General features: G+C 43.5%; 1 protein-coding gene across 2 annotated transcripts in view; it reads right to left on the bottom strand.

Annotated features, from left to right (window-relative positions):
• atp8a1 (ATPase phospholipid transporting 8A1) overlaps nucleotides 1–23,592 on the bottom strand; it is a 145,183-nt gene that overhangs the window by 44,495 nt on the left and 77,096 nt on the right. For both annotated transcript variants that reach the window (XM_080773825.1, XM_080773826.1), the window contains exons 23-26: nucleotides 18,664–18,802; nucleotides 12,452–12,516; nucleotides 4,940–5,112; nucleotides 1,084–1,267 (exon numbers count right to left, since the gene is read on the bottom strand). In XM_080773825.1, coding sequence (XP_080629951.1) covers nucleotides 1,084–1,267; nucleotides 4,940–5,112; nucleotides 12,452–12,516; nucleotides 18,664–18,802 — 561 coding nt within the window. The remainder of the gene's footprint in view (nucleotides 1–1,083; nucleotides 1,268–4,939; nucleotides 5,113–12,451; nucleotides 12,517–18,663; nucleotides 18,803–23,592) is intronic.

Below are 23,592 nucleotides of genomic sequence, written 5' to 3'. Positions count from 1 at the left end.
AACGATGGAGGCCTTGTCTGAGGATGCTCCTTGGAAAGCTTTCCTCATTCGATTTCACAAGAGCATAATTCTTTGTTATAACTGTGTTCGACATCACCAGAGATGCCCAGACGACTCACTGAAGCACATGAACTCCTGATGTTTATGGAGATGTTGACACTTTGGCCCTCCGTCAACACACACCAGCATGCTCCACACAAATACCCTCCTAGTAACGCGTTATTGCCAAGTATGAATCTCCAGATGCACCAGTTGGAGTGACTGTTTGTACACTGATCAGGAACCACACATACTCCTACTGGATGAAGATCAAATCCCCCAGAGCAGTCTTTAACTCAGCAAAGACCTTTCAAAGACCTTTCCTACCGTCAGTACCAATAAAGTAACAGTCTGCGAGAAGAGCAAAACATTTGACTATGGACGACGTCAATTTGGAGAACAACCCCTAAGCTTAGTTGCTAGTGGTACACGTGATCTTTCTCAAAAAAATCTAAACAGCTGTCAGTAAAATAGACTTTAGATACAGTAGATACTGAATGAATGCCTTTATTTCAATCACCCATAACAGTTACTAGTACCATAAGACTCCACCCCACGTCCGAAATGGTAGAGAAATGACAGAGTTACCATGTGGGGGTCCCCAGGGGTGGGGGGGACCCAGGAACGCGCCCAGGTGGCCGGGCCGGTTCTGGCCTATACTGTATTGTATTGTACTGTCACTGCACTGGCACACCCGAAATAATCATATATACAGTTAATACATGCGTGTGTGTTTGCATTACCATTAGGTTGCACACAGGTGGTGAAAAACAACCATGCTGTTTTCGTGCTCATACCCAGACACCCAGCCACCCAGCCAGCCGCCCACCCACACAAAGCTCCATAAAGGAGTGGTTGCACCACTCAAAAAGTGTCTACTAAAGTCGTCTTTATGGTCGCTAATAGAGAAGTAGCAAAAGTAGTCCAGGCTGCTTTTCAAGCACCTGGCAAAAAGCCACGGAAGACTCACACAAGTGATAATTTTACCTACTATAATAGCGTGTCACACACACACACACACACTAATTCTGCCATCCTCCTCACCTGTGCAATGGAATAGTCAGAGGAGTTGGCTGCCTGCAGGCCCTCGTTGCCAGAGATCCCAACGCCAACATGAGCTGTCTGGATCATGCCAACATCGTTTGCACCGTCACCGATGGCCAGCGTAATCACCTTTACCTGCTTCTTCACCATCTCCACCACCTCTGACTTCTGAAGAGGAGATACTCTACAGGGGCGAAGCAGACACACATGGAAACACATGTGAAGGATATCTGCTTACATTGCACTTGATTCACTATGGTCTTGTTCCAGCATATTAATAGCTTGCACATCAATGAGTTGGAAAGGCATGGATTTATTCTTCAGTATCAATATCCGTGTGGGGAGGGAGGCTAAGGGGAATTAAAAGGGTCAACTTGAACACCACAACTCACTCTTTTACACATAATATACAGTAGACAGGAAAACGGCCATGTTACTATGAATCATACATAACCATAAACATACCCGATATGCCCATATATAGGTATGACAGATACAGAGATCTCCATATTTGGGCACAAAAGGGACACAGACAGACCGGTACAAAGACACTATGACAGACATACTGTACTGGTCGGATCGGCGGAGCAACGAAGGTGTGAGAGACGAGTAGTGGTTAACAACCATGCATGACCCAAGGGTTGGGCGGCCATAGCCGAGTGGTTATTGTAACCCCTAATTGCTCCTAAGTGCTGCTCACTGTTCCTAGTTGTTATAGGATGGGTAAATACAGAGGACAAATCCCACGAATATGTGCATAGCCTATACATACAGTATACAGTGACAAAAACACCTCAAGGAGTGGGGATAATATTATTATGGGTACTATTTAGCCAATGGAAAATCACTAAAAGTAAACGGTAATAGATGGTATTAGAAGGATGTACTGTATAATGTACTGATCCCTGGAAAAGTGTAGTGGCACGACTGGATATTTTATTAGAATCTGAATCATAACTTTGGGGATTTTGTCTTGGTGATTTTAATGCAGAGAGACACATACTGTATATGTATTGATAGCTTTGCTAAATGTATATCGACTTGTTGCACAAACGGCAACACCACACCACAGCAGGACAACCTGCCACAAACATAATTATGGACAGCAGACAATACAGGCTATACACGTATTGTGGAGCCAGGATACATTAAAACCAATTTTCTCACAGGAAAATCCATTTCAGACTTTCCCCCTATTGAGCAAATTGAGGTGCACATTAGATAAACTGTTATTCAGAGCCATCAGAGTCATGAGATCAGCATTATTGCAAACCCCCAAACTCTTCCTCTGCCTCGTACACCAGAGGACAGGGGTTGAGGCAGGCCGGCAGACAGTCAGGCGTGCCAACAGTGTGTGTGTGTGTGCACATACAACTGCCTCTGGGTAGGTGGATGACACGAGGGGGTGCCTTCTGTGAAATACTTTCTTCAGGCATTAGTACCAGCAATTTATCTCATTTTCTGGAGGGTAATTGCAGATGACATACGTTTTCCCCCCTTCCCCTTGTCTCATACTCTCTCCCTGTAGACCCCTGTCTGACCAACTTAACCTCCCTGACTGGGCCCGTGAAGTTGATCCAGTCAATGTGTGATGGATTTGGAAACGTCCTCATACTCCTCCATTTTATGTATTTGAACATTTTGAGTTCTTTTTTCTTTTTTTTCATTAGTGAGATTACAGTGTGAAAGCTGAGAAGGGAACTGCCCAGGGGAGCCACAGGAGAGAAGCAGGATTCAGTACTATAGGCCAGGAAACAGGCAGATGATGTGGGTCTTTTTTACCACTAGGCCATCACAGGACTTCACAATGTATTTTCTTTCTCCGCCTCAGTGACAGCAAAGCCTCAGGGCCTCCTGCAACACAGCTTCCTATCCGCAGAGTAGATATAATGGATACATAATACGTACAGTGAAGCCTCTCCTCGAGAAATGGTGGTCGGTGCGCCACAGACTGGACGTCAACCTTTCGCTGGAAGTTGGAAATGATTCCAATGCGACTGTTTATCGTCATGTTCTCATGGTTAAACAGACCTCATTCATTGGCTCGGGTCTGCCAGTGAACAAGGAGTGAGTGACAGGACCAAGGACGGCAGGTACAGCATAACACTTATGTCATGCACTGAGTCATGGCGGTGGCACCTGGCTGTAAGTTTGTTATTGTTTGAAGGACACGGCACAGAATTCTGGGGCCCAGACTTCGTCATGGTCGCTTGAGCAAAAGTGTTTACATACAGTAGCTTGGGGGTGGTCAACATGGCGCACCTTCATAATTTTAATTGACCATAATTATATTGCCGCTATAAACCCTTAATGATGCTGTACAAATGGCTTAAATTCAACATAAAGATGTTTTTAATAGCTTTTAAAAATCTGTGATCTAGTTTGCTTCAGAGATGCACCGATACTAGAATTAATAGTCATTACTGTGGGACAACACGACCCAATACTACCCAGTAAGTACCTGGATTTGATTGGATTTATTTAGCACAGTATAAAAACGATAGAAAAAGGGGAAATACATAGAAAATAAAAAAGGAAAGTGCTAGCGGGAGGCAAGAAGTCCAAGTCCAGGTACTGATAAAGGAACTACTACAAAAGGCCCCTATATTCCTCTCTGATCCTTTCCTTGAGTTGTGTCGAATCTTTTTTCTAATGCCCATATGTTTTTACTTCCCAGAAAATGAATGCTCCCCTTTTGACAAAAATATGAATGGTTCCAACCTTTAAGAGTTTGAGCCAAAATGTAATATGGCGGTCCATTCATACATAGGCTTGGAGCAAGTCATTTGTCAATCATAATATAGGCTACAGTTAGCTAGTGTACGTAGATACATGTACTGTATATGCTTTTATTAAAACTTCCATCGGGGCGGCGGCGGTGGCTCAGGGGTAGAGTGGCTGGATGGCAATCGCAAGGTTGCCGGTTCGAACCTGGGCTCCCCCAGAGTTGGTGTCGAAGTGTCCTCGAGCAAGACACTGAACCCCTAATGGCTCCTGATGTTTCTGCCGCCATCGGTGTATGAATGTGTGAATGTAAAGCGCCTATATAAATGCACCATTTACCATTTAACCCATTCTGACCTGAGATCAGATTCACACGAGGTTTCCACTGGACACACACTGGTCTGATCAACCCATTCTGACCCGAGATCAGATTCTAAAAATGTCAGTCGTTCTTCGATTAAAAAAAAAATAGCAGACCTACAAGCTCGTAGCGCGCCACTCGGTGGCGCGCTATGAGCTTGTAGATCTGCTGTTTTTCAATAGCTAAAGCATAACATGATGCTAGCACCAAAATGGGTTCCCGTTCAGAATGGGTTAATGACGTAAGTTTATTACAAAACATAATTTTAAGCCATCTGTTTCCTGAGAAAATATTGTTGAAGTCCACCTTTTAATGCCACCAATATGTTTCTATAAATATTTAAAAGCAACAACTGATGTTCCAGATTTTGAGGCCTAGTCCTGTACATCTATATTGCATTTGTATATTGCCCCCCCCCCCTCTATGTATTTGTTGGAGAGACTGTGAGGCTGTGATTCTATGAAATGATTTAACCCATTCTGAACGGGAACCCATTTTGGTGTTGGCATCATGTTATGCTTTAGCCATTGAAAAATAGCAGATCTACAAGCTCATAGCGCGCCACTCGGTGGCGCGCTACGAGCTTGTAGATCTGCTATTTTTGAAAAATCGAAGAGCGACTGACATTTTTTAGAATCTGATCTCAGGTCAGAATGGGTTGATCAGACCAGTGTGTGTCCAGTGGAAACCTCGTATGAATCTGATCTCAGGTCAGAATGGGTTAAGCAGAAATGTGTAATAGTTTCACAGATTCCACTGACCAACCCTTACCTGCAGCATATGACCGCTTTACAGGACAGCGCCAGGTCCAGGAAGTACTGCCGTGCTCCAAACGTGAGGGCGTACTTGAGGGTCTTTCCGTCGATGATGAGGGCAAAGTCATTTTCCTTGTAGAGGGCATCTCCCAGCATGCCACAGTGGTAACCCAGAGTCTCCCTGGTTGCCTGTATCGATAAGACAAGAGGTTTAGGGAATTATTGAGTGTGTATTTATAAACTATACGTTATGGTATAATGCCATTAACCATCTTCTATATTGAATGCTTTAGTGCAGTAATACTACCGTGTTGTTCTTCACATTATGGAAAAGTTCATTCAAATAATAACTGCATAATGTTTGATGCAGCAACAATGCAACATAATTTAATTCAGCTTCTCCGATGGATTCCTGTGCGTTCTAAAGCTATAGTTTTCCTGTAATCCGGCTGAATTTAGCAATACCATAATTAAAAAACCCCTGATGTGAAAACTACAGTATGGTTCCTCAACTGGTGATGTTTTTGTTAACAGCTGTGACAGCATGGCTGGTATTGATTTCACCTTAGGAATCTGTGTGGTGTTTATACTGTATTTGCAAGTTGCGGTGACAACACTTTCCAGCGTTTGACGTCAACATTTTGCAGAGTCAACATTTTACTGAGACGACAGGGTACTTTTACTCCTCAGATAAGATCAATTGGATTGAGGACGTAGCTTTACTTTAATACGCAGACAACCAGGTACAGATACCAAACAAGTACTCCACAATGTGGCACAAAATTACAGACAGATGATACAGACCATTACTGTATATATATCAATCCATTCTCACAGGTCCAGTTGTTTATTAGTCTTTCAAATCAACAGGGGCTGTTAAAGAGATAAGCCTGGTCTTTGCTACAGAATAGCAGCTGTCCATGTTTTTCCCTCGGACAATTGAGTTGAGGTTCATCAGATGAATGGCTCTCATTCAGCAGTTAGATCATATTTATATATTTTAAATACAGCTGCGATGACAAGTGACGATGAGAAGCTATAAATATGAGTATGAGAACGGGATTAAGCCCCAAATCAGCATCCTTCCTCGCACCAGGACAGCCTGGGATAACCGGAAGGGTGAGAACAACATTTCGCCCAGATGGCAATGCCTGTCTGATGATGTAAGGGTCAAAATGGCCACCGTGAGAATAAGGCGCGGGGGCCGCTCAACAGCTCTGTTGGAGGAGCGAGAGGGGAGGTTATGGCCTTTCCCAAGGTCACCTCAACAGCTCTGTTGGAGGAGCGAGAGGTTATGGCCTTTCCCAAGGTCACCATCGTGGCAGAAGAAGGTGAGGAAAAGCCGATGGTAACACAACGAAAAGTTTGATTGTGTACAGTATCAGCCATGTGAGGTTTGAGGGGAATGCATGTACAATACCAGTGAGTGGTTCCAGGTGGTCCCCAGCTAAATGATGGAGAGTTGGTAACCAAATGGACCCTTATTGATCTTTAACTCTTGAGAGCGTAACATTAAACCAAAATTTACCCCATTTGGTTTCATTTTACACTCTCAGAGTTAAATTATTGTTAAACATCTGCATTACTTAATTCACAATACGTCTACACAATTACAGAATGTAGAAGAATTGTTATTTTGCCCGTTATCTCTCCTAATGGTACCAACATCATCAATACAACATGGACAAATTGGACATGCAGAAAAAAGAATGGGCCCCGATATGAAAAGGGTTGAAAACCACTGTTCTAGATTGTGTTATTGTGTTATACGCAGTGGTATATCGGCACCTGAAAAGCAGATGCTCAAAACAAGAAATCTTGGCCGACTTGATGGCCGTGAACAGGAGGCCGAGGGGGATACGGGCGGGTCTCGCCCGGTGTGGAGGTCAGATACCTCGGAGCAGTTTGATTGTACCAACAGGACCAGGCAATCCTCGCTTGGCATAACAGCGCTCTGAAACCCAAGCTTAAAGGAAATATTTGGAAAGGCGAGCTTCACATTTCACGAAGCGAGACAGAAAAAAAAGTGAGAGAAATGGCGAGTATGGAGAAGAAGACAAAGGGAGGGGTGGACAGAAGAGTGGAGAGAGAGACAGGGACACAGTGAGAGGCATATGAGCCATAGAGAAGTGCAGCTGTGAGGACTTCTCCACATGACTACAGCCAACCCTGATGGGGGTTGGTGCAAGCTAGTGTGTGTGTGTGTGTGTGTGTGTGTGTGTGTGTGTGTGTGTGTGTGTGTGTGTGTGTGTGTGTGTGCGGAAAATAATTGTATTATTGCTGTGAAAATGAGCAAGTTTGTAAATCCTTACACAGTGAAGATTCCAAAAACCTAGCAAAGCAACATAACGTTACAATGGAAATGTGTTGGTATTTCTCAGTTTTGATGAGACCTAGGGGAAAATGTAATTGAGCAAAGCTGTCAAGCATGTTTTGACCAATCAAAATGCTTGACCATTACTATCCATGATTGCATAATTGATATAAGAAACTATATATGTGTGTAAGTGCATCAACTCTACTGGAGTCCGACCGATGTCAGATACAGTAGGCTGATTCGACAACTTTTTAACTACTTATTTTGACATGTCATTACTGTATAGGGGAAGAGCAGTGCTTCATTTGTAAATTATTAGGTGCCAGTACAAGCTCTCGATGTGTTGTGATACGACGCGTTGTGAGCTGTGAGCGTTGTGAGCTAAACATCTGCCATTGGTGTGGTTTTAGTCCATATTTGGTACAAGTACAGTACTGTATGTAAAGGTTGTCATTGCGTTTAGAGTGCAATCTATCAATCACGTATTGTGATAAGCACAGTGTGCTATAACAACCATTTCCTCAAGTAGGGTGCTCATTTCCCCCATCATTTCCACTGAGGAATTTTAGCTCTAATGCTACATGTCTCCTCCTAAAGCCTCTTTGTTATGGCTATAATGGCGAGTTTAGCGTATGTGACTCACAAGTGTTTGGTTTGGGAGAGGGTACGTGGCGTACTTTCGGGCCTCCGTAAGAGCTTCCCATGAAGACCATTGAGCTCCACTGTTGATTCAGATCTTGAGTGATATGGCCAACAGGACGGGACACTCGTGACGGTGATGTTGGATGTTAGAAGGGGCATAATGTCATCATCCGTCTTGTGCAGGCTTAGCGGCACACAAAGAGGCATTTCAACCTGGATCGAGGTGAATGACCGCGCTAACTCAACATGCTGCGGCATTCTTCGAAATACGAAGGATTTCTATGTTGTGTACAACTACAAACACACATATAACAAGCATTTTAAATTATTTCTTCCTATCCACCAAATTAAGTTCAAATTTACATTTGCTCTGGCTATTGATCGAGTCAACACATCAACATCATGTGCTAGACTAGGCCTTATTCAATTCAAAGTCTTTCATAGACTTCATTACTGCAAATCTAAACTTGCTACAATATATCCTGGAATTGATGATAGATGTGATAGATGTGCTCTCTCACCAGCTAATCACACACACACACACACATGTTCTGGTCTTGCCCCAAGTTGGTACATTATTGGACTAAAATATTTGAGATCTTGTCTGATATATTTTAAGTTCGTTTGGAGCCGTCACCCCAGATCGCTATTTTTGGGATACCATCAGAACTTCTAACCCAGAAACAGTCTAATATGGTAGCATTTGCCTCGCTGATAGCAAGACGTAGAATATTGTTGGGGTGGAAATCCCCAACTCCCCCTTCTATAGCTATGTGGCTTAAGGATATTATGGGATTTTTTAAATTGGAAAAAATTAAGTTTACAATTAGAGGTTCAACAGAAAGGTTATTTTCTAGCTGGCAACCATTCATTACCTACTTTGAGAATCTGAGGGTACTCCCGACAGACTAATTGAACCAATACTATGTGTGTTTTTTTGCTTCCTCATAACGATAGAACTCTGTATAGAGGGTGCTGTATGACAACGTTCCGATTCATTCACAATATTTTCCAACATAACTTGTAACTCTTTTGAACTCAAATAACCCGACTCATAATTGTATTTGTTTTGTTTTATTTTATTTTTTGTTATTTATATTGTTTTTGTTATCTGTGCTTAAATTATTATTTTTGTTTCCTAATGTCAAATATACATGGTTGTTTTTTGTATGTCTGTTATTTTTTATATTGTTTAATGATGACGATAACTGTGGGGGGAGGGATGGGGTGAGGGAGAAAACAAAATATGGTATGTTCAAACTGTACTACACTGTTGAAAACTACTACCAATAAACATATATTTAAAAAGAAAATTACATTTAGATGGGAATATGGCGCGCACACATGCACACACACACACACACACACACACACACACACAGACACAGACACACACATCACCTGTTGTAGAAGATTTAGAAGATTTAGAAGACGATGTAGAAGACGAAAAGTGATCCCTACAACGTCTACTCACCTCTAAGCTAATACCATGGTGAAATACTGCTCCACAATTAATCACAATGCAATAGCGCAACATAGACTAATGCAGTTTCCAAAAAGGCCTGAGAAACTAGGTATTCCAAATTTCCAATGTTAGTTTTTTTTCCCCTGGCCAACAAATCTAGAGAGATATAATTTCAAAGCCTCACATAGAGATAAAAGACTGCTGCAGAGACTGGGCCAACGGATACAATAGCCTCTATGCAATTGGGCCTCTTCCTTCACAGGTCTTATCACTAATTAAGGCTTTGTTCCATTCAGTGTAGCATAGTGGTTTTCAAACATCTTAATTTCAAGGACCCCCCCCATAACTTTGAGAGTACACAAATGACCTGTAACCATTTGGTTCCATTTGTACAGTTCCTGGACCCCACTAAGCCACAACAAGCACAATATCAGACAGGAGCTTGTATGGGCAGGCAGGCTAACTGGCAGAGAACCTCTGCAGGTATTACACTCGCTCCGTTTGATTCCTATGAGATATTTGATAGAATTATAATATTCATCATTTGCAGCCATTGCAGACACTTGCATGCGGTTTGATGCCGACAAATTTGGTTATTTTGAGTATGCCCGACGGCCATCGGCCTACTTCCGTTCCCTACTTGGGAACGATGCAAGTTGGGAACCTTCAACCTAGTAAGCAATATCCGTTGCCATAGCACCCGTTTCAACCGTCTGTCTGTGTCCCATATGGAGATCTCTGTCTGTCTGTGTCTGAACAGTGAAAACTGACAACAAAAAACTGCGAAAAGTGGACTGGTTAAGTAATCAAATGGCAGGTGTGGGGTTGTCACAGCAATCAATAGAGGGTATGCGCGTGACATCATCACAAAACCCGGAAGTTATGCAGGAATGCCTGAGTGGCAAAAAACTACTTTCTGGCCTTGACAATCCATACATCCAAACAGATCTGATTGCATTAAACAACGTTAAACAATGTTAAACTCACTTTGCCACTCGATTTGCCACTCGATTTGCCACTCGATGTGACATTCACTTTAAGCATCTATTGGCTGAGGCAGAGGCTGGGAAGTTCTCGAGTTACGTGGATTACAGATGGACGTACGTACAGACATACAGAGATGTGGTGCATTTATAGTAGGATGGACCTGCCCACCTATCCACTATGTGTACACTACATAGTCTACTAATAATGAACAGCTCCATAATCTTCTCTTAGTATCATTGCCTGTTCATATATGACTACATTAGCCGAGTGGACAACAAAACTTCAGCAAGGAACCGGATCATGATTTGCGGAACCATTTTCACTTTGCGTCTTTAGCAGTTGCCAAGATTTAGTACAGACCATTTTCTCAAGCATTTTCAAGCCTTCTAAAACTTTGTCCAGTCTTTGATAACCGTTTCAAAACACAGCAGCAAGAGGGGAAGACATGCTCCAATTACTCTCTTTCGCAACACGAGAGCCCTCCAGACTCCAAGCACCGCTGCCTGGCCCTCTGTTCAATGCCCCCACCCCCACTTCCAACCCCCTCCTTCCATCCCCGTCGGAGGAGAGTTTCTCTCTTCGCATTTTAACCAGGAGCCTTATGTAAGCATCTGCGTAACCACAGGAGAATGGGAGCTGACATTTCAAAAGACCTGTTCCGTGGGCCTTTATGAATGCGTTGACCCAAACATTTTAACTCCACTCCATTTATCACGTTAAACGACTGGCTGACAGAGTGAAGGACGTCCATCATCACCCCCCCCCCCCCCCACCGACACGCACGCACCTCTGCCCTCTCTCCATCTACTTCACCCCGACCTGCCCTGCCCTGCCTTTCTCCTGGTCCAACACTCTCCGTCCAACTTGCGGCTCCTTCTTCTTGTGCGGCTCCCATCCCTCGACTCCTCGCCACTGGGAGTAACGAGAAGAGTTTCCCCTTTCGATCCAAGTGTCAACAGGCAAGGCTCTATCGCTAGGGATCAAACAGACGGCTCTGCTAGATGTTTTAAAAGATGTTAAAGGCAGATTTTGGTTGTGTGTGTATGTGGGTGTAAGGGTCCCTGCGGCCAGTTTCCTTTCTTTTCACACCGGTTTTGTTCATCTTGGAAAAGAGGCATGTCGTGTCCTGGCTCTGTGCCTATAGCCTTCCAGAAACGTTTCCATTCTCTACTACCAGACTTTCAAAGATATACAGTAGTCTTCAAATATTTATTGCGACCGTAAGTCAGTGTGTCACGTCACCATATGGTCACGCCTCATGACATCACACCTCCATATATGGTCACACCTTGTGACATCATGCCTCCATATATGGTCACGCCTTGTGAAACGTCACGCCACCATATATGGCCATCTCCATGAAGATCACGACACTGACCTCATCTAACCCTACCATACATGGAGAAGACTGGATCATCACCTAGATCTGCATATATGGAGCCGGCCAGCAAACCCTTAGATCTCCATTATGGAGCTGACCTGTTCCATAATGTTGATCTGACCGCATCAAACCCAGTACACTCAAGACACGCTCCATATATGTCCAGTACAGAAATCATTCCATATGTTGATCTGACCCCCCCCCCCCCCATGCCAAAGCGCCAGCACTCACCCAGCAGTCTGCCGTCACCCAGGTGGATGCGTGCACGTGATAACCCATAAAAGCCCCTCTCTTATATAGAAAATGTTTGGACCGCTATCCCCCCCCCCTCCCTCTACATCAAATGTCTTTTCCATAAATAGACGATCTACAAGATCACAACATATACACATTTTACAATAACATTTTTATCCAATAACCCATTCTGAACGGGAACCCATTTTGGTGTTAGCATCATGTTATGCTTTAGCTATTGAAAAATAGCAGATCTACAAGCTCATAGCGCGCCACCGAGTGGCGCGCTACAAGCTTGTAGGTCTGCTATTTTTGAAAAATCGAAGAACGACTGACATTTTTAGAATCTGATCTCAGGTCAGAATGGGTTAATCAGACCCAGTGTGTGTCCAGTGGAAACCTCGTATGAATCTGATCTCAGGTCAGAATGGGTTAATGATGTGCCCATTACTGCCCAAAATAGAGATTTTGGGCAAGTGGTATGTTAGGTGTCGATACTTACATCAAGTGTGTCTTCATTGATTACAAGCATGCCCATGTTCTTGGTCAGCAATTTGCAGGAATGTCCTACAAAGAGGGTGAAAGAAGGATAATTTAATCAATACAACGGCAAAATACTGTGTAATTTATAAATACAGTAATCACATTTATGTAGGCCTGCCCCCACACAAACGTATGCATTTCAGAAATAGTGAAAATAGCAAATCGAAAAGCTGTCACACGTTCCTAACGCATTACGAGTGTATTGGTTTTAGTTACCAGCCTGGTAACAGCCTTTGTATTTAGGGTTTTCTTCCTGTAGGCTGAAACCTTGACAGTCAAAAGTGCTAATGAAATAAACAATGATATACAGTAGTGACATCACAATACCCTCCCTTCCCCTAACCCCTCCCCCTTTATCATACAACAACTGTGGGTGTGGCTTCAGTTGAGATGGATCACCGGCCCATCACCACCCACCAGGTAAACTTCATGAACGAGTGGGCGTGTTCACATAAAAACGTAATTTTAACAAATACTGTACACTTTTATTTTGTTAATTGTTCCTCCTTATATAATTATAATACCTGATGACCATGTTTTAGGGTGGGAAAAAAATCACGTCACTCCATCTTTAAGCTGGTTTATACAGTATGCTTGCGCAAGTAACAAGACCCTCCTGAGTTGGTCTTTGAGTTAACAAACTGTGTTCTATTTAGTCCGATGTCTCGTCTTTCCTAGCGGAAGCTCCTCCTTGGTCGTCCCACGTAGGAGAGCATCCAGCCGGGGTTGAGAAAATCACACACACTCAGTGTGCGTTTGTGTGTTTTAGTCATGCTGTCACCACTTTACTAAACAATCGAGTTCTATTTTAGTCATTAAATAGAACATGTGGTTGCACAGCTCAATCTTTCTTATTTTAACAACTACAACTGTTAAAACTTTGTTATTAGAATTCGGTACGGTTTTCATAGTATGCATTATGTGCAGTGACAGCATGTGCAAATAGTCACAACAGGTGAACAGGTGAATTTTGTCCCAGTGACCAAAATCACTCAAAGATACAAGAATATTATCGCCTCTCATAATGTGAACACACCTTCAGATTGGTATTCAAATTCTGCAATGTATAACAGATATCAAGGTGGACAACACAATATTAACACAAGTGGAACATAATGTAAAATAATAATAATAAGTATTCTAAAACCACTTTTTGACAGCATGTTTTTGTGGCTGCTAATGTGAGGCTACAACAGCAAAGAGAGCTGATGACTTGAGACATGACTAATGACCCTGGTTTACCGGGGTTTGTCAGCATCCTGTTTTTACTGGTCAGTTACACCTCTGTTTGCCTAACATGACTCCCAGGGGAGTGTCCATCTTGGCGGTCTATTTGGGGTCACTCACAGGGTGGTAGATGCTCCCGCAGGAGGCAAAGAGAAACGTCTCAATAACTCGGGACCAAAATCCACAGCCTAATACCATCTGCAGTGTGAGAGGACTCCCATCTGTGGATGGCCACATGGATATTTGTGGGTTTCATTGATTCCCATTCTGTTTTTGATGAGACTTTAGTTTCTTTAAGAGGGTTTACCAGAAAAACACACATCTATGAAAGCATGGGTGGCAATTTATACGCGAGTGAAACTGAGATATGGGATAACACACACACACACACACACACACACACACACACACACACACACACACACACACACACACACACACACACACACACACACACACACACACACACACACACACACACACACACACACACACACACACACACACACACACACACACACACACACACACACACACACACACACACACACACACACACACACACACACACGCACACACACACGGGATCTTGTATAAGGAAATGAGCAGGTTTCACCTCCGGAGCTCAACTCAACACCAGACCAGGTCAAGGTCTGGCTCAGTCAGAATGTTTTCTTAGGTACTAACTTCCACAAATTTGCCACACGTGTGGAAAATGTCTCTCCCAGCTCAACATTGTCTCACCCACGCCCCTATATACCCCCCCCCCCCCCCCCCCCCCACCCGCACAGACACGCAAACCTTACTCTCCTTGTCAATTTGTGCCACTGCCCAACAGTTTAACCCATTCTGACCTGAGATCAGATTCATACGAGGTTTCCACTGGACACACACTGGTCTGATGAACCCATTCTGACCTGAGATCAGATTCTAAAAATGTCAGTCGTTCTTCGAATTTTTCAAAAATAGCAGACCTACAAGCTCGTATCGCGCCACTCTGTGGCGCGATATGAGCTTGTAGATCTGCTATTTTTCAATAGGTAAAGCATAACATGATGCTAACACCAAAATGGGTGTCCGGTCAGAATGGTTTAACATGTTTACCTTAAAGTTCATTTAACAGTGACCAGTTTTTATTTTTCCTTTTTTTTTTCTTCTTCAGGGAAAGCTGGAATTCCTGGCCTTTTTTCTGGATCAGGCGGAACTCAACTACAGTCCCGGCGGAGTTGGGGAATGTTTTAACAGCGACATACTAGTGTCACACAGGAACCACTGAGGTACTCGGGGACCAACAATTAAAAGGAGCAAATTGCAGGGTTCAGTGATGGTGTGTAGTGAACCATGGAAGTGGACCCTTGCAGGAACTGAACGAAACCGGCCAAAGTATTCTGGTTTAAGTCAAACGTATACAATATCACTCGCTGAAAATGACAATGATTTTCAAGTAAGATATGCCACGCAATGCGTCCGAGTTAAATTTGGTGAGCGACGCAGACCATACAGAAAATAAATAAGGCTTTATACTTCCTCTATGCTGTCTCATCGTTTTCACACAATATTGTGGGCATTACGGCTTTCAGAACGGGGGCTGGAATGGAAGTTGGGAGAAGGGTGTAGACAGACCAGAGACTGGACATGATGAATGGCAGGCAGGCGTAGCCAGGTCAGGTAGTCATGTTTGGCTTGGCAGATCAGGAGAGTGCTGCAGTGGTTCTCAAACATTTTCATGTCGACAAGAACCCACAAAGTGATGTGTATTTATTTGCCCACAGACCCCATTTTAAAGGAGTTTGTGCCAGGGACCCCCAATTTGGTTTAGTTTGTGTGAAAAGTATTAACATACAGTACAGTAAAAACTTAAAGGAGGATAACGCAATAAAATCCAGGACTTATTTCCATTGCCTCATAAACACAACAATACATGCCCAAACACATGATCGACTCATGTAAAATAAATACACATTTCAAGACATAGATGTCTACAAATTCACTGTAAATTTGAAAGAAATTACCAGGTTGTTCCATTGGGTAGTCACGTGATATAGAAGTAGTAGCCTACAGTCAAAAATCTACTTTCAGCTCCAACTCTCAGTTCCAATACCTTTTCCAGTACTTTGTAGGCCATCATTCTGCCATCCAGATTACCCTCGAAGATACAACCCAAGTATTTGACCGAGTACGACCAATTCCCTTTTTTAACATGGTTTTAAATGTGATTATTCCAGTTAGATTTTTGTACCAAAAATAATACATTCCGTTTGCCCATGGTGCACTGAGAGCATGCCGTCAATGTGCCAAGAGATCTAGTTGGGCTTCTTAAAGATCTGCAACATCACAACACATTGCATCACGATTATAGATCAGATATTTTCACATAGCTGAAGAATAATAATGCTGGGGCCCCCTGAAAGGCCCTGAAGTCCCCGGATCCAACTTTATTTCTCACTGCATGTCTCTCTGTTAGTTGAGTTTGCCAATCTTTATATCCACCATAACATGAGTAAATGTATTTGATATGCTCAACCAGGTTGGTGTCATGGAGTTGCCATGATCAACCGCAGCACCCTCCAAACCACAGACAGCACGGAACAACCAGGGTTAGAGAGTGTAGGCAGACAGTGAGACACGAGTTATGTGATTATGTGGTCAGGACGGTGGATCAAGACCATCTAAAGATAAGCTCTCAGTTTAGCGTAATAATTGGATTTAGTCTAGTTCCGTTTATTAAATTATGCTTATTCTTTTCAATAGATTACGAGTTAAAACGATTGCATTCTTACAATCTTTACTTCTCAAGATCACATGCCAGAACGGACCGTTTTCACTTAGTTCCGGTCATCACAAGCTGCAGTCAGAACAACGTGATGGGCAACCATTCGCCAGTCAGTGCCGAAAAGTGCGCCACGACCTCTGGCAATTGGGATCGTCTTTCAGCGAGGAAAATGGTAAAAAATACAAAGTCAATACTGAGAGGGGGCTTTTTACAGAGCGACTCAGTCAAGCGTCGGACCTGTAAAAAGACTTCCTGTGAGCGTGTGCTTCGTAGCAGCCCCTCTCACATCTGGGTATGGCGGGCACAAAGGGCTGATTCAGCCAGCCCGCAGTGGTAGGCAGCCACAAATGGAGGTGCTTCTTAATACCTATTTTTCTAGATGCTCATTTAATAGGCCGCCTGTTTTTCAAGGTCGTATCCCGTTTTCTTTTAGAGATTTGAGCTAATCTGACCACATCTAAGAGGCTATTAAAGGCTTTTTAAAGGAAGGGCAAGGTGGCGCGCGCTTGCGTGTGTGTGTGAGGGTGGGGGGGGGGGGGCGGGGGGGGGCTAATGCCAGGCTTCCTCCTGCTCCAAGATAACCCCTACAGGGCTGAAGTCCCCAGAGGGCACCAAAAATGTAAGAGGGGCCTGTTTGTGTACCTTGAGTGTGTTATTTTATTTCATGTCAGTGCAGTGTGCTCGTACATCATGTGGCATTCTGAGCCAGATGTTTCTGCCCGATAAGTGTGACAGAAGCGGCCTGTCAGTGTCAGCAGTGTGTCTCACAGGGTGAGGAATGACTGTGGTGCAGAGCACTGGAGTGGTTGTCAGGGATCTGGCATGGACCGCTCCACACCGCAAACCAACTTCACCTGCAGCTCACCAATTTTGGTCTTTAACACCAACCGCTCTGGCGGAGCCAAGGTCATGATGCAGGAATTATGCACACAACCATGCCAGCAACTGGCTGTTGATCAGATTTTTCTCTTTTCTTTTTTGGTATCCAAGTCACTCAACTATCGTAAGCATTTTCTTTGAGATGATATCAGGTGTAGGAAGAGAAAGTAATGAAGGTAATGAAGCGTCAGGAAGGATTCAATCCAAGACAAAGGATGAGAATATATGTGGGCCTTACATCTCATCTCATCACTTGACATGAATGTTTATGTTTATTTCCACGGCCATTTTATGTAAGGGGAATTGTGTATTTATAGTAACTGTATTTATGTCCTGTAGGGCTGGTCAGTTCTGTATTGATATCATATTTATACTTTCAATGCTGAGGAACGCCCATCAGGCCGAAACGCGTCCATCTATCAGAGGTAAATAAATAGTGTGAAAAAGGACGTTCAATATGCGTTTGCTACTTCTTCATTCCTAATACTTTTTTTAAAAATGTTTTTGTGTCGCATTGCGATGCGTTGTGAGCTTATACTGTAGATCAGCAATTTTCTCTATTTTAAATCATATTTAATTTCGTCCATAATTGCACTGGCACTATGGCGCCAAAAGCAGTGCCCAATTATTAGTGTTCCTCAGTGTAGGAAATGTACAAACTTTTACACAATTTATGTAGAACATCGGTATTTCTTTTTGTTGACATTTTAAGAATGTACAGTGATGAAAATAAATGGTGACCATATAATTATAATAACTATTTTTGTAAATTCAATAACTTGAACACTTCTAACACCACAATAAAACGACACGTTCAATAACACATCATCATCATCATCCGTTTAAAGTCCGCTTTCCAGGCACCGCTAGGTTGGACTAGATTCTCGATATGGCTTTCTTCCACCAGGAACGGTCCATGGCCATCTCATGGTTGGATGCCGAGTGCTTTCATGTCAGCCAGTAAGCGCTCTGCATCAACCATGAGATGGCCATGGGTCGTTCCTGGTGGAAGAGAACACCTGATACCTTCAATAACAACACCTGTAATCAAATTACTGGTTTGACCTACTCATAACCTCAACCGCAGGTTGAGGTTATGAGGATTTTTGTGTGTACCGTGAACATACCGGTACTTACTGGCTCCTGTGGTGTTATCAAGTATCTAGTAGCCTAAATCCTTTCATTTCAATTTCGAATTGAACAGAACTGCCCTGAATAAATTACATACACATTGGACCAAAGGGTCAGCAAGCAAACAAGTCTCATCGACCAGTATCCTCTTCTCCTCTTACCAATATTGATGGCAGTCTCCTGCTTGTCTCCCGTCAGGATCCAGATTTTGATGTCAGCCTTCATCAGGGTCTCGATGGTCTCCGGAACTTTATCTTGGAGCTTGTCCTCTATAGCCGTGGCACCCAGAAGCTGCAGGTTCTACAGAAACAAGACATAAAAAAGGTAAGTGGAGAGATCTACCTCACACACTCACTCGTGGCCTCAATTCAAACTTCAAATAAGCAGCAGTGCCAAACTGATGTCGCCGCCAACTGCAAAAACAAACATTATGTGCACAAATATATACCTCCTGAACTATGCTAAATGTTTTCCAAAATATCACAGGAGGGAGCAGAGAAAAAAAAAAAAAAAAAAGCAAGTAAGTGGAGATCTTAATGAGAGAGTGGCTTTACAATGTCATGTGTCAGAGAAATATGGAGACCAGGACTGCGTCAGGCGTGTTTTAGCCTTGTCAGCTGTTCTTGTTTTTCACCCTGCAGGGTTTTTAGGGGGGGGGGGGGGGGGGGTTCAGATTGCATGTGTAATTGTGTATGTGTGTCTGAGTTGGTAGTGGAATTAGGGAAAAGACAAACGGACATGTACGGTATACTGCATTTCTCTCCGGAAGCTGCCTGTGTGATTGTGTGTGTGGTTGTTAGGGATGAGGTACATGCACGCCCGCCCGCACGCACGCAAAAATGTTTTCTCAGGAAGCCCAGTGGGTCTTTGGAATGGCTCGTAGTCTCAGAGGGCCCTGCAGAGGCCCAGAGAGAGAGCGAGAGAGAGAGAGACAGAGAGAGAGAGAGAGACGAGGCAGCTGGCGAGCAGAGACCAGAGAAGCCATGGTCAGAGCTCCCTGAGGAGCAGTGACCTGAGCTCTGGTGCATGTATGTCTGCAGCGCTACACAAGTATTAGCCACTTAAACCCTATATACTTTGTTGACCGTGGCTCCCCCAGGGCTCTACAATGTCCGTCCCCTGTCCCCCCCCCCTCATCTCTCTTCGCTGAAAAACAACTGAACTACAAGCTCACAACACGTCACAGCATGAGGCGTTATGCGCTTGTAGATCGGATAAGAGTTAAATTACAGTAATATAGGATGTTCTTGCTGTGTACTCACTCAGAGAGAACCAGACAAAGGGTAGATATATGCACTGCTTAACCCGGCCATAACATTCTAATGACATCATGGCTGTGCAATAAGTAGACATTAACACAATAAAACCGGGAGAAAGCATCTGTGTCAGTACTCAAGTACTCCTTTTAGATTTGAGATGACATTTTTTATATTTTATAAAGCAAACTTCTTTAACTCAAATGGTTGCTTCTGGGTGTCCCGGGAACAAACGATTTGAGATGGAGGGGGATTTAATGGATTGACGCAGGAGGCCACCAGCCAAATGCCACTAGATGTCTTATGTGAGGTAAATAAACATTTTGTGTGTTCTATTCTATGCATAAAAAGGATTAGGCAGTAAGAGATACATACAGTAGGTGTAACAGCGCCTATTGAACATTCTGAATCTCTTGACCAGTGTTCAATAGTGGGGATCAAAAATAAAAGGGCTAAATACCAATAAAAAGGTTACAAAAAAATACACTATCTGTACAAGTTTTACAGTAAATGTTTAAAACGGTATGTGTACACATTCTATACATACAGTAGATAAATAAAGCTCCAGTTTCCAGCTCTGCCCATCACATGCACCCATAGAAGTAATTGTAAAACTAGGAATATAATGTTAATGTACTAGTACCACTGTTGCTACTCCTCTGTGCACCCTCTGGTGGTGCACAGAGGAATCGCACAAAAAAAAAAGATAAAAGTGGAATGAATGCAATTGGTTGAAATAGGCTCTCCAGCCGTGCTGAAATGAGCATGACAGCACACCTAGCTGTTAATAGAAGATTTGAGAACGTATTAATCACATTAGAAATATCATCGGTTGTGCCGATTAGTGATCAGACAGAGTTGTGTCAGAACAGCAACATTGTTGGCTTAGGAGTGGAACAAAACGGGCCAGGTATATGCTCCTGTATTTAAACATCAGTTAACTTATATGGTATATATTTTCTGAGGTGGTACTTCATTAGTAGCCTGGTTAATAAACCAGACTAATATCGCACGGACCGCGGGATATTAGTCTGGCGAGGCTCAGCTTGGATTTCATTTCCAGGGCGGCGGGTTGAAACATTTTCTCTTTGACGCAATTGGTCAGAGCTACTGTCAGTCAAAGGTCTCAAGCATTGAAAGTCACTGTACCAAAGCCCGCCCATATTGCATACCGTGTCCCGATTGGCCGCCCCATTTCTCTGGTGTAGGAAATGGGCGTACAATTGAGCCTCTCCAGACCGTAATCCGCCGGCAGGCAATTTTCTTTTAGCCAACGGCTGATTCGGTCTGGTTTATTAACCAGGCTACTTCATTAGTGCTTGCTAATCTGGGTTTGGAACGGGGTGTCAGGGAGAGCTTCCAGGTTGCAGGGCTATCAATCTCTGGTGGGCCGTTCTTTATTTATTTACTACCTGATGTGGATGCCAAGACAATTATCACCATAGTTAGCATTATGGTTATCATTCTTGGTGTGGATGGCCCTTTAGTTATGGATACTTGTTCTGAGATACCAACTACCGGGTTGGCAGAACAGGTTTTGTTTTCCTTACATTTATTGTAGATATTATTGCATTCATTTCATGGCCATTCAATTTTAAGACATGCTATTTCATGACAACAAGTCAATGATGCAAACAGGGAAAACCTGATCTGTGTGTAATTTGTATAATGATACAAGGCAGACATTTTGTTTGTCACTAATCAGCTTCAATACAGATGGTGTTGTTGGTTGCACTAGATTAGACTGGATTGTTGCAGTAGTCAGTGCACAGACCAGAGGATCTTTCACCCCACCTACAGTTCACAAAGAGTACTACAGCTACTCTACTGCACACAAGGACATTTTACAATGGTGCATTAGCCTTTTCTATTACTGAGGCCAATATCACTACAAAATAATATCTTATCACTTAAATCTAAAAGCTTAAGGTATTAATGGATGATTAATAATATACTGTACATTAGGGTGGCAACACAATTTAAATAAAAATGATTGCACACTTTGTAATGTACATGTCTTATTGTTGAGCTAAGTATTAGAAACTCTTTGTCTCTGTAATTCCATTGTGTGACCCTGTAGTCACACTCTTCACCCAAGCACTTAGCCATGCTATAAGAGCATGCATGTCCATTACATTTTTTTTTACCATTGAGTGGCCTCTGAGAATGGACACCCCGATGCCATTAGTGCCATTCCTGCACTCGTTGAGCAACCCAGGGAATGGAACCCTTAACCCTGGCAGTGTTGTTGCATGCTCCACTCATTGAGCTTTACTTGGCAGGGCGAACGTTGCATTCTCCTCTGCGTGAAAGCTTTCATGTTTACTTCATGATTGAGTGGATCCATTTGGGTCCAGTCAGCGCTGAAGGGCCGGGGCGGGATGAACAGGCCGGTCGGTTGATTTACGAGTGCGGCCGCCGCTGTTTGACTAGTGCTTCCACATAGATGTTCCTCACAGGAAAGTGAGGAAACTGATTACACTTCCCAGTACTAACTTTGAGCCACAGATACACACATGCGGGCACTCACGCACACAGCCAAGTTATTTAGATTTCCGTGTGTGTGTGTGGTGGTGGGTGGGGGGGGGGCACATTAATCACACAGGAGGCTATTTGGCTTTCAGCTTGAATCAGGGAAGCCGTTCGGATCCTGTTGCAGACGAACTGAAGGCTTTCAAATGGACTCTTTATATAACCGGGGCCTACATTAGGAGAAAGCAGCAGGGAAGGCAGGTAAATAAACAGATTGTGATGTTGCCTGCCAAGCTGACTGCACTGCATTCCAAGTTGTAATGTCTCTTGGCGATACAAGGCTGGATTAGATCCAGGATAAGTGATGGTGGTAGTGGTAATCAATCAATCAAGGAAACTTTTTATCCATCCATCTATCCATCTAAAAAAAGGTGTATTTATATAGCGCTTTAATCCAAAGTGCTTTACATAGACTTGTAAAACTGTGACGTGTCAAAGTTGATTCTGATTCATTACATTCACACATATTATTCAGACACCGATGGCGGAGAAAACCTGCACATGGGTAGCAATTAGGGGTTCAGAGTCTTGCTCAAGGACACTTCGTCACCAACTCTGGGGGTTGCCCGGGATCGAACTGGAAACCTCACTCATTGAGCTTCTCTTCTTCCCAGATAAGCCCTGCCCCATGCAGGAGTTAATTATTTCCATAGACAACGCCCTGGTAACTTCGGTTCCCTAACAGCCAAGAACCTTGTTGGTGTTGTCCTGGACAGTCAGCTCTCATTCAAAGCACACATTACAGCGCAATCCTATAGCTTTACACTCTCTATAACATTCTACGAATTAGACCCTTCCTCCCCAGGAGTCAGCCCAGCTCATATCAAAACTTGACTATTGTACCTCCCTCCTTACTGGCCTACCGGCATGCACACTTCTCCAATTGATCCAAAATGCTGCAGCTCGCTTGGTATTCATTCAACCAGCCAAAATTCTCACGTTCCCCCCCCCCCCCCCCCCCCCCATACACACTCGCACAGAATACAAAACTCTGATGCTAGCCTTAAAAGCAACCAAAGGTATGGCACCCCCATATCTTGCAAGTCTGATCGGACCCTCCTGCACGCTCAGATCGCGGGGGAGGTTTAAAGTACATTTGCTAAAAACACCGGGACAACGCTCCACACGTCCCAAACTCTTCTCGCTTCTGGCTCCAAAACTATGGAATGCACTTCCCATTGCAATCATAACAGCAGACTCACTCCCAAATCTTCCGCCGTAGTCTGAAAACCCACCTCTTCAGACTCAATCTTAGCCCGTAGCACTTGCCGTAGCACTTGCTCTAGCCTCGACGACCTTACC

The sequence above is a fragment of the Protomyctophum bolini genome (assembly GCF_963924005.1).
Source record: "Protomyctophum bolini genome assembly, chromosome: 10".
Lineage (NCBI taxonomy): Eukaryota > Metazoa > Chordata > Actinopteri > Myctophiformes > Myctophidae > Protomyctophum > Protomyctophum bolini.
The sequence above is the reverse complement of the archived record's forward strand: the minus strand, read 5'-3'. Positions and strand labels throughout refer to the sequence as shown.